Consider the following 15,499-nt stretch of genomic DNA (forward strand, 5'->3'; position numbering starts at 1 on the left):
GAAGTTCAACAAGTATTGGAAAAACAATTACAGAAATTACAAATAACAGAGAAGAAACTCCAGAAGAAAAAGCCTCAAAAGCCAGACACGTTGAGGTATGGACTACTTCCAAGAAAAAGAAAGAGACCCGACAAAATGTGTCCAGTGATAATTCGAGGACAAAATTTCGAATACAAGCCTTGGCAGAACACAGACATGTCTAACATACTTGAAAAGTTACCCACTCTTCAAGATGGAGCACATCCGTGGATCTCAAAGCTGGAAGAGGTTTTGGTGGGAACCCAGCCTGCCATGGGAGATATTAAGAGACTTCTGGCTAGCCTTACTGGAGTCCCAGCGATGGAGGAGATCCTGCAGGCGGCAGGCCTTAACAGATATGTGGCAACTGCAGTCTATGACCCAGAATTGTTTGCTGCAAGCAGAGGTCGGATGTGGAGGGCATTGAAAGATGCATTTCCAACAAACGTACACCCGGACAACATCTTTATCGAGGCATTGGGCCCACAGGAAAATCCAAGAGCTTATGTGTCAGGAACTCATCAAGTGTGGAGAAATGTCACAGGAAATGATCCAGATCTGAATCAAATGGTGAAATCAATTCCCCGAGCAAAAATACTGAAGGGGCTGCCTCTACAAGTGAGGAGCAAACTGGCAGAAGTGGTTGGTCTTGGAAGCATGACCAAAGGTGTTTATACGGACCACATAGGGCATCAAGTGGAGCTATATCAGAAAAAGGAGCATGACCAGAAGGAACAGGACCAGGAGACTCTCAGAAAACTCAACCAAATACAGTTGGCGGATAACAAGAAGAAGGAAAAGAAACAAGCTGTGGTTATGCAGAGCCAGTCACCACCAAATCAATAACCACCACAACCACAGCAAGAACAGATTCAGGTTCTACCACCTGTGGTCCCCACTGTCTCCTTTCCACAGCCAGTTTTTGACCAACCACAAACATGGAGAGGAAGAGGTCAAGGAAATTTAGGAAGAGGAAGAGGAGGTAATTTCCAACATTCTCAAGGAGCGTGTCATAATTGTGGACAACTAGGTCATTTTGTATGTGACTGCTACAGGTTCAGAGGAGGCTTCAGAGGAGGCTTCAGAGGACAACCACAGCCACCCAGGGGACTGGCGAAACCCTTACAGGAGTCCGGAACCTGGTTTCTAGGGGTGCCCAGAAGACTCGAAAGGGAGGTGTCAGCTGGTAGTATCAGGGCGGGAGCAAGATCCAAAAATAGAGGTGAAAATAAATGATAAGCCATTGGAAGTAATGGCAGATTGCGGAGCAGCTTTCACCTGTGTTCGGCCTGAAGATGCTATACATCTCCCCATGTCTGACCAATTGGTACAGACAATCGGGTTTGAGGGTGTGAAACAGCTGATTCCTCTCACAAAATCAATTGAGCTCTGCTGTAGAAATCGGAAAATCACACTACCTATTTTGATGTCAGAACATACGCTCATTGCGCTCATGCACATCGATGATGTGTGCATGTTTTTGAGGGGGGTCCTTACTGACGTGAGGTGGAGGAAACCCCATGTGCTATATGGTACATGATTTAAGAGCAATAAATGAAGTGGTGCAGGATTTTCCAGCAGATGTACCAGATCCACATACCTTGTTAGCCCATATTCCTCCAGAGGCTACAAACTTCACAGTGTTGGATTTGTGTGGAGCATTTTTTAGTGTTCCACTGAGCGAAGAAAGTCAAGGATTGTTTGGATTCACAAACGAAGGACAAACCTTCAAGTACAAGAGGCTTCCTCAAAGATTTAAACATAGCCCTCAGATTTTCAATACAGTGTTGCAGGATGACTTGGCTGGGATTGATCAGATAATGAAAAGTACTGTCATTCAGTATGTGGATGTCATCGTCATCTGTTCGCCAGATAAGGAAACGTGCCATGAGGACTCAATCAAACTGTTACAGCTATTGGCAGACAAGGGACACAAGACCTCTCAGAAGAAGCTACAGTATTGTCAAGAAAAAGTTGTTTATTTGGGTCAAACAATAACCCATGGACACAGACGCATCTCTGAGAGTCATTTGGAAGCCATTCGAACGGCACCAAAGCCTAGAACAGTCAGAGATGATGACATTTCTTGGCATTGCGGGATATTCTTCAGCCTGGGTAGAAGATTATGCTTGCCTAACAGGGCCTTTGAGAGCCATGATAAAAGAGACTGGGAATGCTCAACTCCATTGTAACCTCACCTGGACGCAGGAAGGTCTTATGGCATTTGAAACGATCAAACAGAGGCTACAAGAAGCTCCAGCGCTAGCGCTGCCAGACTACTCTAAGAACTTTTTGCTGTATGTGGCTACATCCACTGGAGGCAAATATGCATGTGCAGTTCTTTTTCAGCCCACAGGTACAGGGACAAGCCCTCAACCTGTTTCGTAATATTCTACTGCCTATTCAGAAGTAGAATTGGGGCTACCACGGTGCTACAGAGCAATGGTGGGAGTTCATCTAATGTATGAGAAAGCATCATCAGTAACTGTGGGTTACCCAGTGACAATTCTTACCCATCATAGTCTCAGAAATCTTTAGAATTTTGATAAATGTACATTGACTATGTCTAGGCTAAGAGACTATCATAGGCTCTTAGAGCAGGAAGATGTCACCTTAGTAAGGTGGGTCACGGTAAATCCATCTGAGAATTTACCAACACCAGAGGATGGAGAGCCACATGATTGTGTTCAGGAAGTAGAGAGATATGCAATGCTCAGATGAGACTTGAAAGGTCTCCCACTGCATGTGTCAGATGTGGATTATTGGACTGATGGGTCCTGCTATCGAAAAGGAGACACATTGAGTGCTGGTTACGCAGTACTCAAAGCCCAGGAAACTGAATTTGTTGTTGAGAAAGCAGAAGTAATACCACAACCTGCTTCTGCACAGCTTGCTGAGCTTGTGGGCCTGACTGAAGCGAGTGACAATATATATAGATTCTGCATATGCACATAATGTGTGTCATTTATTTGGATCGGTGTGGAAAAATCGAGGACTTAAGAAAACCGATGGATCTCCGATACAGCATCATGCCCAGATAATGAAATTGTTGCATGCAATGATGAAACCAAAGGAAATAGCTGTAGCTAAGTGTGCAGCACACAAAATGGACACGTCAAGGGTCACACAAGGTAACAAAGCGGCTGATGATGCTGCAAAGGCAGTTACAGGAGCAAACAAAGCAGGCAAGGTTCTTCTGGTAACTCATGAAGTGGACTTGGAAGATAAAATCACGCTCAGAGATGTGATTGCGATGCAAGAAGCGGCGTCAGTCATAGATAAACAATTATGGTTGGACTGAGGAGCCACACAAGATTCTGCTGGTCTGTGGAAAAATCATGAAGGACTGATGGTAGCACCCCCTGACCTACTAGGTCTGATGATTCAGGAAGCACATGGGTTAGCCCATGTTGCAAGGGGGGAGGTAAGGAGTAAAATCACGAAAGAGTATGGTTTTTGGGCACAGTACTTGCTTGAGCAAATTGATTATGTCATAGGCAGATGCACAATCTGTCTTAAAAATAATGTTCGGAGGGGTGTGTTGAGTCCACCCGGTCACATTCCAACTCCGACAGGTCCTATGCGTGAGTTGGTTGTGGATTTTGTTGACATGATAAGACCAATAGGAGGTAAAAGATACATGTTAGTCGTCGTGGATAGATTTTCACGGTGGCCTGAGGCATGTCCAACCAAGCGTAAAGATGCTCAGTCAGTTGCCAAGTTCTTGTGTTGTGAGGTCATAAACAGGTGGGGACTTCCAGATCGCATATCCTCAGATAATGGGAAAGAGTTTGTGGATAGAACAGTACAATTAATTCTGCAAAAATTGGGAATTAAACAACGTTTAGGAGCTGTTTATCATCCGCAAAGCCAAGGAGTTTGTGAAAAAATGAATGGTGTGCTGAAAAATCGCATTGTTAAAATCTGTCAGCATACAGGACTGAATTGGGTAGAGGTGTGTAGTTAGGAGCTAACACTAGTAGAGAAAGATCTGTTCTGAATATCTGATTCCGTCATATACTCAAGTCTATTTTTGACTGAGAAAATGCATGGACAAAGGGGGGAAAGGAAAATGTTAATCATATATTGGAATAATGTTACAGTATAATGCAAAAGTGAAATTATTATACTGTATTTGATGTTTGTGCAAGACATTGGCTGGTGAATTTTTCTTTCAGGACCAGTCAGAGGATGGCACTCAAACATGGACAGTCGAAAATGGAGGATGAAAATGGACGGCGGACCCTGAATGAGGACATCATGATCAGGAGTGTCAAGTGAAATATCATTAAAAGTTGATGGTGTTAAAAAAGCAACAGTTCAATACATACATATGTGTCCTGGATGTTTTTATAATATTGGAGTTTGTTTATTTCAATGTAACCTGTATTATTGATGAATATCCTGTACCCTACACTAGATATGTTTTAACAAGACATATTACTTTATTTGCTATTGGTTTCTTTGAGTTGTCTGTAGTAGGATGAAGTGAATACATTGGGACCTCAGGAATTTTCTTTTTTTGCGGTTTTTGAGGGACATTGGTGATAGGTAGGGAAAGGTCCACTGGAAGGTCCGATGGGTCGACCACCCCAACTTTGGACAATTTTTTGATTTATTTCTGAGGTTCTAAATGTATCCATTTATATGTGACATCCTATACAGTTTTCTAAACCCTTCGTCTTTTTCTGTTAATTAATTTGGAGTACCTTAGGTGGTTGCCTGGGGCAGAGGGACCGTGAGAGAATTTTCCTGTCTTGAAATTAAGAAATTAAGCTGCCAGATGGGTTTTTCGCTCTCACACTCCACAAATTTGCTGTATTGCTACGACTAAGCATGGTCAGAAGGGTATATTATAATCAATTTTGTTTGTCATTCAGTAATTTTTATAAAGCCAATTAACATCGTATGTTCAATTACTCTTCTCTCTGTTGAGACTTTGTGAGGTGAATAGGTCACTGAGCTCCCAAAGCTGAGATATAGTGGGGTAATAATATTAACGTATGTTACTATTAGATTTATTGCCTCTATATCATACGGAGGACGAAAACAACAACGGGTCTATTTAGAGGCCCTCTGGGAAAGGGAGTTGTGTTGATTCTTCCAGCTTGACCAGAGGAGGAAATGTTTAGATTTATGGCAAGACAAAGGCTGAGCGGGCACCTATGGGTTGGAACTAGATGTGATATGTTATCTCTGTACAGCTTTAAAAGCGAGTGCTGAATGCTGCTTGGGAGAGAATATCCGGCTCCTGTTCTCTCTCAGGCTGTCCATGGCAAGTCTGGTTTGATGCTGATTTGTGTAATAAAACTGTTATTTTAATCAGTCAGCATCAGCGGTCACTCCTTCTTCATCAACACATCACACTCATCAAGAAACTACAAATACATTGTAAATTTCTGTGTGCGTGTGCTGCACACAGAAGACAAAACTGTGTATAAATCTCTGTGTGACGAATGCAACATGCTCACAGTCAAATTTGCAGAATTAGGTTAACTGCTCACCCTTGAATTTCAAAATGTAAGTAAACACACTGGCAAGTGGTATCCATCTTCCAAAACCCAAGATGATGAGCGATTCTCTAACTTTTTGTCATAATTCTACATTCTATAATGGTGTCTAAACAACTCGTAAACAACATAACGGTGATGTTGAACTATTAACCATTTTCTGTAAACGCCCTTCTGGAACCCCTTGAAGAACCCCCGGGTGGTCCCCGGACCCCACGTTTGGAACCGCCGTCCGACATGAAACACTGCAAGAAAATGAGCGTGTGAAACAAACCTGCAAACGCAAATTCATTGACTTTAAGTCTCGAAATGAATGATGGACCGTGTAGGAGGCTGTTAGGCACAGCATAATGAAGGAACAAAGGAAATGAGAAAACTGCAGCTAAACAGAAAGGCGGAAGGATTGAGGTGGGTGATGTAGTGTATTTGAAAATCCATTTGTGAGACCATTTTACTCTTGTTTTACACAGAATTTCAAGAAGATAAGATAAGATGTCATAACCCTTTATTAATCCAATTCATTTGCCAAGAAGAACAGCATGCTGGTAAACACAGGCCACATCAAAACATACACATTATTTTTACATATATTATTTATGTTTTCTTTGAATTTGAATATATTTCAAGACAATTTATTATGACATTTATTTTAGCCAGTAATTTCTCTCTCATCGGCATTACATTAGATGTCGACCGTGATGATCTTGAACACTTTTTTTAGTTGGGAATTTGACCGATATTATCATCAGCTCAGAACATTTTGATGGATAACATCAGAACATAAAACAAAAAACGTTACACGGAAGACAGCGGAAAACTTAAACTAAGGTGAATTATAACTGTTTTTTAATCCCTCGCCAGATGAGCTGTGATAATTCCCGTAAAAAATGAAATAAAGAATGGGAAATTTACTGTTGTGTTGCAAGGCTGTGCTAATAACATCTAATTTGTCAGTTGCAGCCAGAATAGCCCCTCCAGTCAAACATGTTTCACTCTGAAAGTGACAACTATAGTGATGTGATACAGAAGGGTTGGACTCTTCTTTTTTTATTTAAGAGTTGGTCCTTGATGAGTCGCTCTGTAAAAAGACCTGTTCGATTTGGAAGACATTTTTAGGGGGAAACATTGAATTGCGATATGAACCTTAAAAACATGTTTTTCTTCAGACTTGTAAGGGCTTTGACCTGTTTATTAAAACATAGCAATGTGCTGATTTTTGTCAGAACACCAGATCTACAAATGAAATCCTCCTCCCCGGTCTACACTGATATTAATTCATAGGTTCCATATCCATTAATTTCCATTACACCTGCCTCACTTGGTTCCAGAACAACTTTATAACGGTGGTTTAGTTTCAATGTTTAAACAGCAATTCATGCATAAGTACTGAGAGATACTGTTCAGTGACCTGAGGATAAATAAGCCAGCACACGGCCTAAAGACCCTCTCTCTCTCACACACACACACACACGCACACGCACACGCACACACACACACACACACACACACACACACACACACACACACACACACACACACACCCACATACACACACAGGCATATATACAGTACATACATTGTTCGATTTCGAGGCACTAATGCCAAGCAGAGCGACATCAAATACAAACTATTCTCCATGTGTTCAAAAAAAACAAAAACAAAAAAAAACACTTTCATTGCACATACGTTCAGCTCCCTGAACATTACATGCACGTCACACGCCTGCAGAGAGATGGATGGAGCCGAGGAGGTATCCAGGAAAGGAATCCAATTGCGGTACACTGATCAGCCACAACATTAAAAACACTAACAGGTGAAGTGAATAACATTGCTCATCTGGTTCCAATGACACCTGTCAAGGGGTGGGATATATTAGGCAGCAAGTGAACAGTCCGTTCTTGAAACTGATGTGTTAGAAGCCGGAAAAATAGGCAAGTGTAAAAATCTGAGCGACTTTGACAAAGGCCAAATTGTGATTGCTAGACCACTGGGTCAGAGCATCTCTAAAATGGCAGGTCTTGTGGGGTGTTCCTGGTATGCAGTGGTTAATACCTACCAAAAGTGGTCCAAGGAAGGACAACCGGTGAACCTGTGACAGGGTCATGGGTGCCCAAGGCTCATTGATCTGTCTGGGGAGCGAAGGCTAGCCCGTCTGGTCTGATCCCACAGAAGAGCTACTGTAGCATAGATTACTGAAAAGGTTAATGCTGCTATGATAGAAAGGTGTCAGAACACACAGTGCATCAATGTGTAGCAGCAGACCAGTAAGAGTGCCCATGCTGACCCCTGTCCACCACCAAAACACCTACAATGGGCATGGAAGTGTCAGAGCTAGACAAGGAGCAATAGAAGAAGGTGGCCTGGTTTGATTTTCACATTTTCTTTTCTCATGTAGATTGCTGTGTGCATGTGTGTTGTTTAACTAGGGAAGAGATGGCACCAGGATGCACTATGGGGAAAAAGGAAAGCCGGCAGAAGCAGTGTGATGCTCTGGGCAATGTTCTGCTGGGAAACCTTGGGTCCTGGCATTCACATGGATGTTACTTTGACACATGCCACCTACCTAAACATTGTTGCAGACCAAGTACACCACTTTGTGGCAATGGTTCAGTCCACGGCGGTGGGATTTCAGCAGGGTAATGTGTCCTGCCAGACTGCAAAAAATGTTCATGGTTTGAGGAACATGACCAAGAGTTCAAGGTATTGACTTGGCTTCCAAATTCCACAGATCTCAATCCGATCAAGCATCTGTTGGAAGTGCAGGAGCAACAATTTTGATCCATGATGGCTCACCTTGCAACTTACAGGACTTTAAGGATCTGCTGCTAACGTCTTAGTGCCGGATACCATACGACACAAAGAGGGTTCCGAGGTCTTGCAGAGTTCATGCCTTGACGGATCAGCAGTTTTGGCTGCAGGAGGGGGACTACGCAATATAAAGCAGGTGGTTTTAATGTTGTGGCTGATCGGTGTAAATATAATTGACCAAGGATGCTTTGTCTGTAGGGTGGGAATAGGAATGCAGCAGCGACAAATGTCACTTTGATAGGCCACTTTTAATTTGTAAAATCATAATTGCTTAGCATCTCACTCACGAGTAAACATTATATCAATATGATACACAAATATTCAAAATAATTATAATAATAAATAATTGAAATAATTATAAAAATAAATTATAAAAAATAATTAGAATTACTAGTAGTTTGAATTAAACATATAATTTAATTAAATAAAAGATTTAAAGTCAAATTGAAATTTGAAGTATGTTTTGGGAGTATTTTCCAGACCATGCAGGTATCAAGAGGAGGGCCCATGAAAATGGCCCTCTGTAATCGATGGCCAGTATTGAAATCACACTGAATTTAAGTTAAACTCACATAAGAATAAGTTAGGCCAAGAAATTGTTGTAATATATATCATGTTCCTTGCGAAGAAGAAAGAGCAAATCATCCCTTTTATTTATTTGTCACGCTGTTCCGAGCACCCAGCAATGTCTTTCCCCTCTCTCAGAGGGACGTACGCGTATTGGACGTATTGCACATTTAAACACTGAATTAGCGCCTGGCGGCTGTCAATACTCATGACAGGTTCTTTAATAGAAAACTGCCTCGAGCAGTGAGATTGAAACACCCCACGTTAAATAAGAAGTCTAACAAGTCCCAGAAATCCATAGCTGCACATAAAATGCAGATTGTCAATGCATCACCGTGTGTCCTCCGCATAATTATCCTCCCTCCGATGTGTCAGACTGACACACTCCACCCGCCTTCTATCAAGGAGTGGAAGCGTATTAAAAATTAATGAGCAGTAGCAGAGATGCAACAACGTAAATATGTGAGTTTTGGCTCAGAGCACCCAGTGCAGTGTGCATTCACATTGTGAAGTTACCGCTGTAGCTGTTATTGAGGGAGGAATGGGTATCAGAGGAGGATTTTCCAGAGCAGCTACATGTTTGGAAATGGGGGATGAATTAATTTAAAATTGTGTGGTGTAGGGGTCGTGTGGTTTAAGCAGCCACACCTGTCTTGGGTCTAGGTAATTGGGCCTGGGATCAGCTGTGGCTGTACGCCTGTTGCTCGTCAGAGCAATCAACAACCAATAGGTAAATCACCCATCCCCACACACACATGGAGAGAGTCTCTGTCAATGTGTCTGCTCCCGGCTTGTTACATCTTGCCATTCTCTACAATAAACGGGTATGTTTGCAACATCTCTGCCTGTGTCTCTGTGTCGAAGGGCCCTGAGAACTCCACTGGGGTAGCGTGTGGCGGCGGAAGTGCCACAATTGTTTTTGCCGTCTATGTCGGTGGACACAGTCAATGCTGTGTAAAGAAGTCGGATTAGCGCATATTCATATTGTACTCAAATCGAATAAAAAAGGTCTTCAGAAGATATTCTGAAAAAAAAAAATGCCGTCGGGATCTAAAAACCAACTGTAGTCCTCTGATAGTTGGACTTTGCAATTCCATAGTGGTATCCAGAAGCTGCAGCGATCCCAGTTCACTTAAACCAACAAACTATGGCTAACTGGGCCAAGTCGTGCTTAGAAGTTTGTGGCCAAAAGTGGAATCTAGCGAAAAAAGCAAGACAAAAGACAACAGGGAGTCCACATTCTCTGAATGTAGACTAATTAGTCACAAATAATTATAGTCCCCCAGCCTGCAGGGGAGTACACTTTCTCTTGTTCTCCGGTCTTTCTTCTTTTTTCTTTTTGTTCCATGACGTCACTAATTCATGGATTTGGGGTGAGAACCAATAGAATGTAACCCCTATGTTTACATGTGTCTAAATGTGTGTGTGTGTGTGTGTTTGTGTGTTGTTGTTTCAACTCTCTCTAGGGGCTGTTTGCCATGGCAGGCTCCATCTGAGGAAGGGGGATATTCCCAGTGCTTACGCCATGTTTCTTCAAGAAAAAAAACAAGCAAAACATAGGCTCAGAGCAGGGAGGATGCCAGTGTGTGTGTGTGTTTGAGAGAGAGTGGGTGGGGGATGGGGGGGTAGCTGTGCTGTAGATAAACAGGTACTGTATTGTCGTAGGATTGTGCGTATTGGCACAGAAACAACACTATATGACAATGAATATCTAATTTAATCTCTGAGAGGGATGTAAATACCTTGGAATAACGGTAAGATAACAACATCAACTTTTTTTTTTCTTTTCAGTTGCCAAATATCGCATCAAGGTCACATACTACAGTACTAAAAAGTGATAATAAATCCTCATGTGTATGATCTAATCCAATCATGGCGAATCCTAAAAGTGGTGGGGGGCCTGTCATCCCTGCCATCCCCATCGTCACTGACTGAGTGAAGGGTAAGTGAGGTCTTTTATACCGGGCCTGCAAAGGTCCTCTACGCCCACCCGCCCTATGGATGAAGGGTGGGTGAATCTCTGCTTCAGTGAGGCTCGTGGGGTAGGATTTTCGGTTAGTAAGCCCCCGCCACTCACACTCACAAGCCTACAGTACATACAGCCTATAGCCTAAATTTATTTAAGTTTTTCTATTTCCTTTGCTTCTCAAATTAATGTTCCAACTCCTTGTCGCCCGCCCCCCACCTCTTCTGCCCTATTCCATCTCTATCTATCTACATAAGTTGTTTGATTATATTTAGTCTTTGAGGAATATATACTCATGGAACAGATAATGAGAGGGTCAAGAGTCAGCTTCCGCCAACCCCCTGTTGCTCCAAACCCTTGACACTATAATGCTGAGATGGGTGTTTTCATCCCTATGATATGACGTATCAGATTACGTCAAAATTATAGCCAGTAGGTCCATAATTATAGCAAGAGTTGCAATGCAAAAACATCTTGTGCACGCATGTACACTTGAACACACACACACACACACACACATAGACATGAACGTGTGCTGCTGAATCCCTCCCTCCCTGGCTCGAGATGGTAACAGGTTTACTGCACTGTTGGTGCGTATCAATGCAATGCATTTCCCACCCACGCACGTGTCACAATGCATGTACCCAGACACAAAGGCAGCGCTGGAGCTCCGCCGAGGCCTACGCAACAGAAATCGTGACGAGGGCCGATCGACGCCGCTGTGCAGGGAAAAGGCTGTGTCCATTGCCGGGCTTGTCTTCTTCTGGGTCGTTGGCTGTAGCTTGTGGCCAGACGGATATAGGGTTTGCTACTATCACAGATAGCAGAATGCTGTTCAACTCAAACGTTTTTTTTCTGCCTCAGTAGAGCAAATGGTCAAAGTGGAGGGTTCGGGATTGCTGTGGATTAATACACAAAAGTCCCAAATGTCTTGTCTTTTTTTTTACAACCGGGTTTACCCTTCTTGCCTCCTTCTGATCGATGGATTCAGGGGGGTTTCTTGGTAAGTTGAGGTGGTAGGGATATTTGTTCATATTATTTAAGCAATAGCCTGTCTGTTCTGGATCTCTAAGGCAGCGGTGGCAACATCTGACTAGAGAGAGACAGAGAGAATTCTGTCTGCCATGTAACCCAAAATCTGTGGAAAATCGTATTCATGCTAGGATTTCACAACATCTCAATTATAACATTGGAAAGTGAAACACCTTCACCCAAAAAAGTTGTAGTAAACTAGGCAGAGAGCAAACCATGGTTTTTCTTCAATTCACGCTCCCGATTTAAATGATAAGTGTCATCCCAGAGTCTTACAATTCTGAATGATGAAACACACAAAGTTCCCTTTTTAGGTTGGTACTTTTGCACGCCTCAGTGCTTTTGAGGAATGGTGTTCACTGGACTCACATATATAGTAGATTGCAAATACGTCCCCCTCAATATTTAGAACATGTGCATTTGTTCCCCCCAATAAAAATATGGAAGAAGCAGAGGACTTTTATTTTGAAAAATTGCTATAACGTTACCCATAGATGCAACAATGCCCTAGACAGGGGCGGGTCTTTTTTACTCCCAAAATATAAATATGATTGCTTTATGATTTAGCAAGGTCACATTCTCTGATTTGATCAATGTTTTAATGGGTTACGGCCAAAATGTGTTGTAGGCGTTTCCATTCATCTTCAATAACATAGTTGAGATGTTGATTGATTGACATGATTCCTAAAAATCATCCCAAAACACAAATATGTGTGATATGTCTTGAATGTGCAGAAAGTTTTGAACATGAGCAGAAATCTTGCTGAAACACATATGAGCTATTAAAGTCCAGAGGTTTATAAATTAATTTAAAAGAATTGATTTATCATTGACGTGAATAGGTGCCACCTGCACATTTAAAGGGGTTCCTTCCCCAAACAAAAGAGGACAGATGAGTAAATCATGCATATATGTGTATGGACTCTGGATAATATTGAATTAGAAAAGTTGATATACAGGGGAATAATTATTTTAAAGCAATACAGAATGCCTAAGAGGCCTTACTGCATTAAGTTCCATTACATTTTGAATTTTCACCTGATGCCTGGAAAGGCACAAATTGGTGCATTAAAATTCACCAGAATGCAGAAAATGAAGTGTTTGACGCTCAATGCGTCACCCCCACTGTTCAAACGAATTCTATGCCACTACACACTCGCATGCATGCATGCACACACACAAATACACACACAAACACACGCACGCATGCACGCACGCACACACACACGTACACACTGGACTTTGGACTTTTACCCCTACAGAATAGCAAATGTTCATAAAGCCATAAAGCATGTACTATACATTTTATTGAAATAATTAAAGATTATATACTTATAATGTTTTTTCTTGCAATATTGTCTTCTTCTAAATGACTGAAGGTCATTTTGAAGTTCTTCAGTTAGAACAGTTAGAATTGTCATTTGGGTCTGTCATTTAGTTTTGTAGCTTTGTCAACTGAAAAGGGCTGACTCCAAATAATTTTGGTTCACTTGTGTGATGATTGCATCAAGCAAAATGGAGAAGGACCTCACACTGGTCTTTGCTTGGGGCCTCCAAATCACTTAAACGCACCTGATTGTGTGTCACATTGTGACACTGTCTTAATTTCATGACTAGAAATTACTAAAATACATAAATATGTATATGTGAGTGGGCATTGTGACCATGTGCGTGCACCTGCATATATTATTTTCAAAAGATTTAATCTCCAAAAAATAGACCACAGCTTCCCCTTGATAAACAGATTCCTACAATTTTGCCTCTATTTCACACAATTTACTTCCCACCATGTGTAATTAGGAATCCACGTGCGGGATCCTTTGGTGGTATGGACCGAGCTCGAGACATAAGTCACGTGTCCCACTGTTACGCCTAGATTTAACCGAATCTGTTGTGTTTACAATACAGCCTGTATTGATATTCCAGTTGTGATCCTTATAATAATGGCACCCTATTGTGGATATGTTGTTTACATGATACTTTAAACAACCACTCGGGTAATTCTGCATAGCCTCCAGTTGGCACAGTGTTCTCAATCTCATATTGATATATTGGCGGGAAAATGTTGACGCGCGGGAAACTGCAGAAATGTAATGCATGCTCAAAAACCCTTACTGCAGATGATGATGCCGATACTACTAATCAGACCTGATTGGTATATACAAACCGGGTCGGGATAATGTTTATAATGCATAATATTAACTGAAGATTACGCGTCTTTAACTCATAAAAAAATATCAATCAAACACTACCGGACAAAAGCGCCCCACATCTGTCCTCACCGCACAGTAGCTGCATCCAGGCGCACGTCTTGTAGACGGAGGCGGTGTTGCAAAAGAAGAACAGCGCGAAGCAGGCGATGCAGCTCAGGATGAGCACCATGGACAGCAGCACGAACACGGAGGCAGCCTTGAAGGCGCCAGAGGGGATGGAGCCGAAGTCGGCGAAGGTCCCCTGGCAGGTGAGCTCCCGGTCGGAGCTGCCGTCGCCCACGCAGTGATGGAACAAGCCGAAGTATCCGGCGTGCGGCGTGCTGGCGCTGTCCCCCACCCAGTATGGCTGGATGAACACCACCACGTTGATGATGGACAGACAGATGGTAAAGATGGCCCACAGGACCCCGATGGCCCGCGAGTTCCGCATGTAGTTGTCATGGTAGATTTTGGATGCTTCCTGCGACGGCAGCATCTCCCCCCTCCCTCTCTCTCTCGCTCTCCCGCTCCCCCCACACACACACGCAGTTGTGTGACGTAGGGTTCCCCCTTAATCTCGCCGATCTTCCTCCAACTGGCCCCTCCAGCGGAGCTTTAAGGCGAAATGGGGATAAATACACAACAACACCCGCCTCTCTCCAACGCGGGAATGCAGAACCAAAGGAGGGTAATCCAGATGTTGCTCCAAAAGACACTCTCTCTCCTCCAAACAATCTCCGGGTCGATCAGATCGGGATCGCAAAGCGTGATTCACCCGCTATGGGAGGCGGGGGGCGGGGGGATACAAATCCTCCCTTTACGTCAAGGCGTAAAGATGCGTATCCAAACAAGGTGGTCAATGACGGGCAGAACAATCAGGCGCCTTAATGGACGTCTTTTCTTAATAATGGAGAAGTGTAAGAAAAACACGCTGCGCCCGGTGGATCACCCCCGTGACGGATCCACGGAGAACTGGAGAAAAACAGGAACAAGAGTCCCTTAAGTGAATGAAAGATGCATTTAGCTATCAACGCCCCCCCCCCCCCCCCACCATCCGTGTCCAAACCGAGAGTCCATGTGGATGCTCGTATATTCCTCTCTCTCTCCCTCTCTCTCTCTCCCTCTCTCTCTCTTTCTCTCTCTCCCTCTCTCTCTCTCTCTCTCTCTCTCTCTCTCTCTCCCTCTCTCTCTCTTTCTCTCTCTCCCTCTCTCTCTCTCTCTCTCTCTCTCTCTCTCTCTCTCTCCCTCTCTTTCTCTCTCTCACTCTCTCCCTCTCTCTCTCTCTATCCCTCTCTCCCTCTTTCTCTCTCTCCCTCTCTCTCTCTCTATCCCTCTCTCCCTCTTTCTCTCTCTCCCTCTCTCTCTCTCTCTCTCTCTCTCTCTCTCCCTCTCTCTCTCTTTCTCTC

The 15,499-nt window shown here is 43.1% G+C and overlaps 1 protein-coding gene across 1 annotated transcript in view; it reads right to left on the reverse strand.

Annotated features, from left to right (window-relative positions):
* lhfpl4a (LHFPL tetraspan subfamily member 4a) overlaps window positions 1–14,589 on the reverse strand; it is a gene marked incomplete at both ends in the record, with an annotated part of 46,262 nt that extends 31,673 nt beyond the window's left edge. The window contains one exon of the mRNA XM_080000190.1: window positions 14,184–14,589. Coding sequence (XP_079856316.1) covers window positions 14,184–14,589 — 406 coding nt within the window. The remainder of the gene's footprint in view (window positions 1–14,183) is intronic.
* Window positions 14,590–15,499: the final 910 nt, after the last annotated feature.

This window comes from Zeus faber, assembly GCF_960531495.2.
Source record: "Zeus faber genome assembly, chromosome: 5".
Lineage (NCBI taxonomy): Eukaryota > Metazoa > Chordata > Actinopteri > Zeiformes > Zeidae > Zeus > Zeus faber.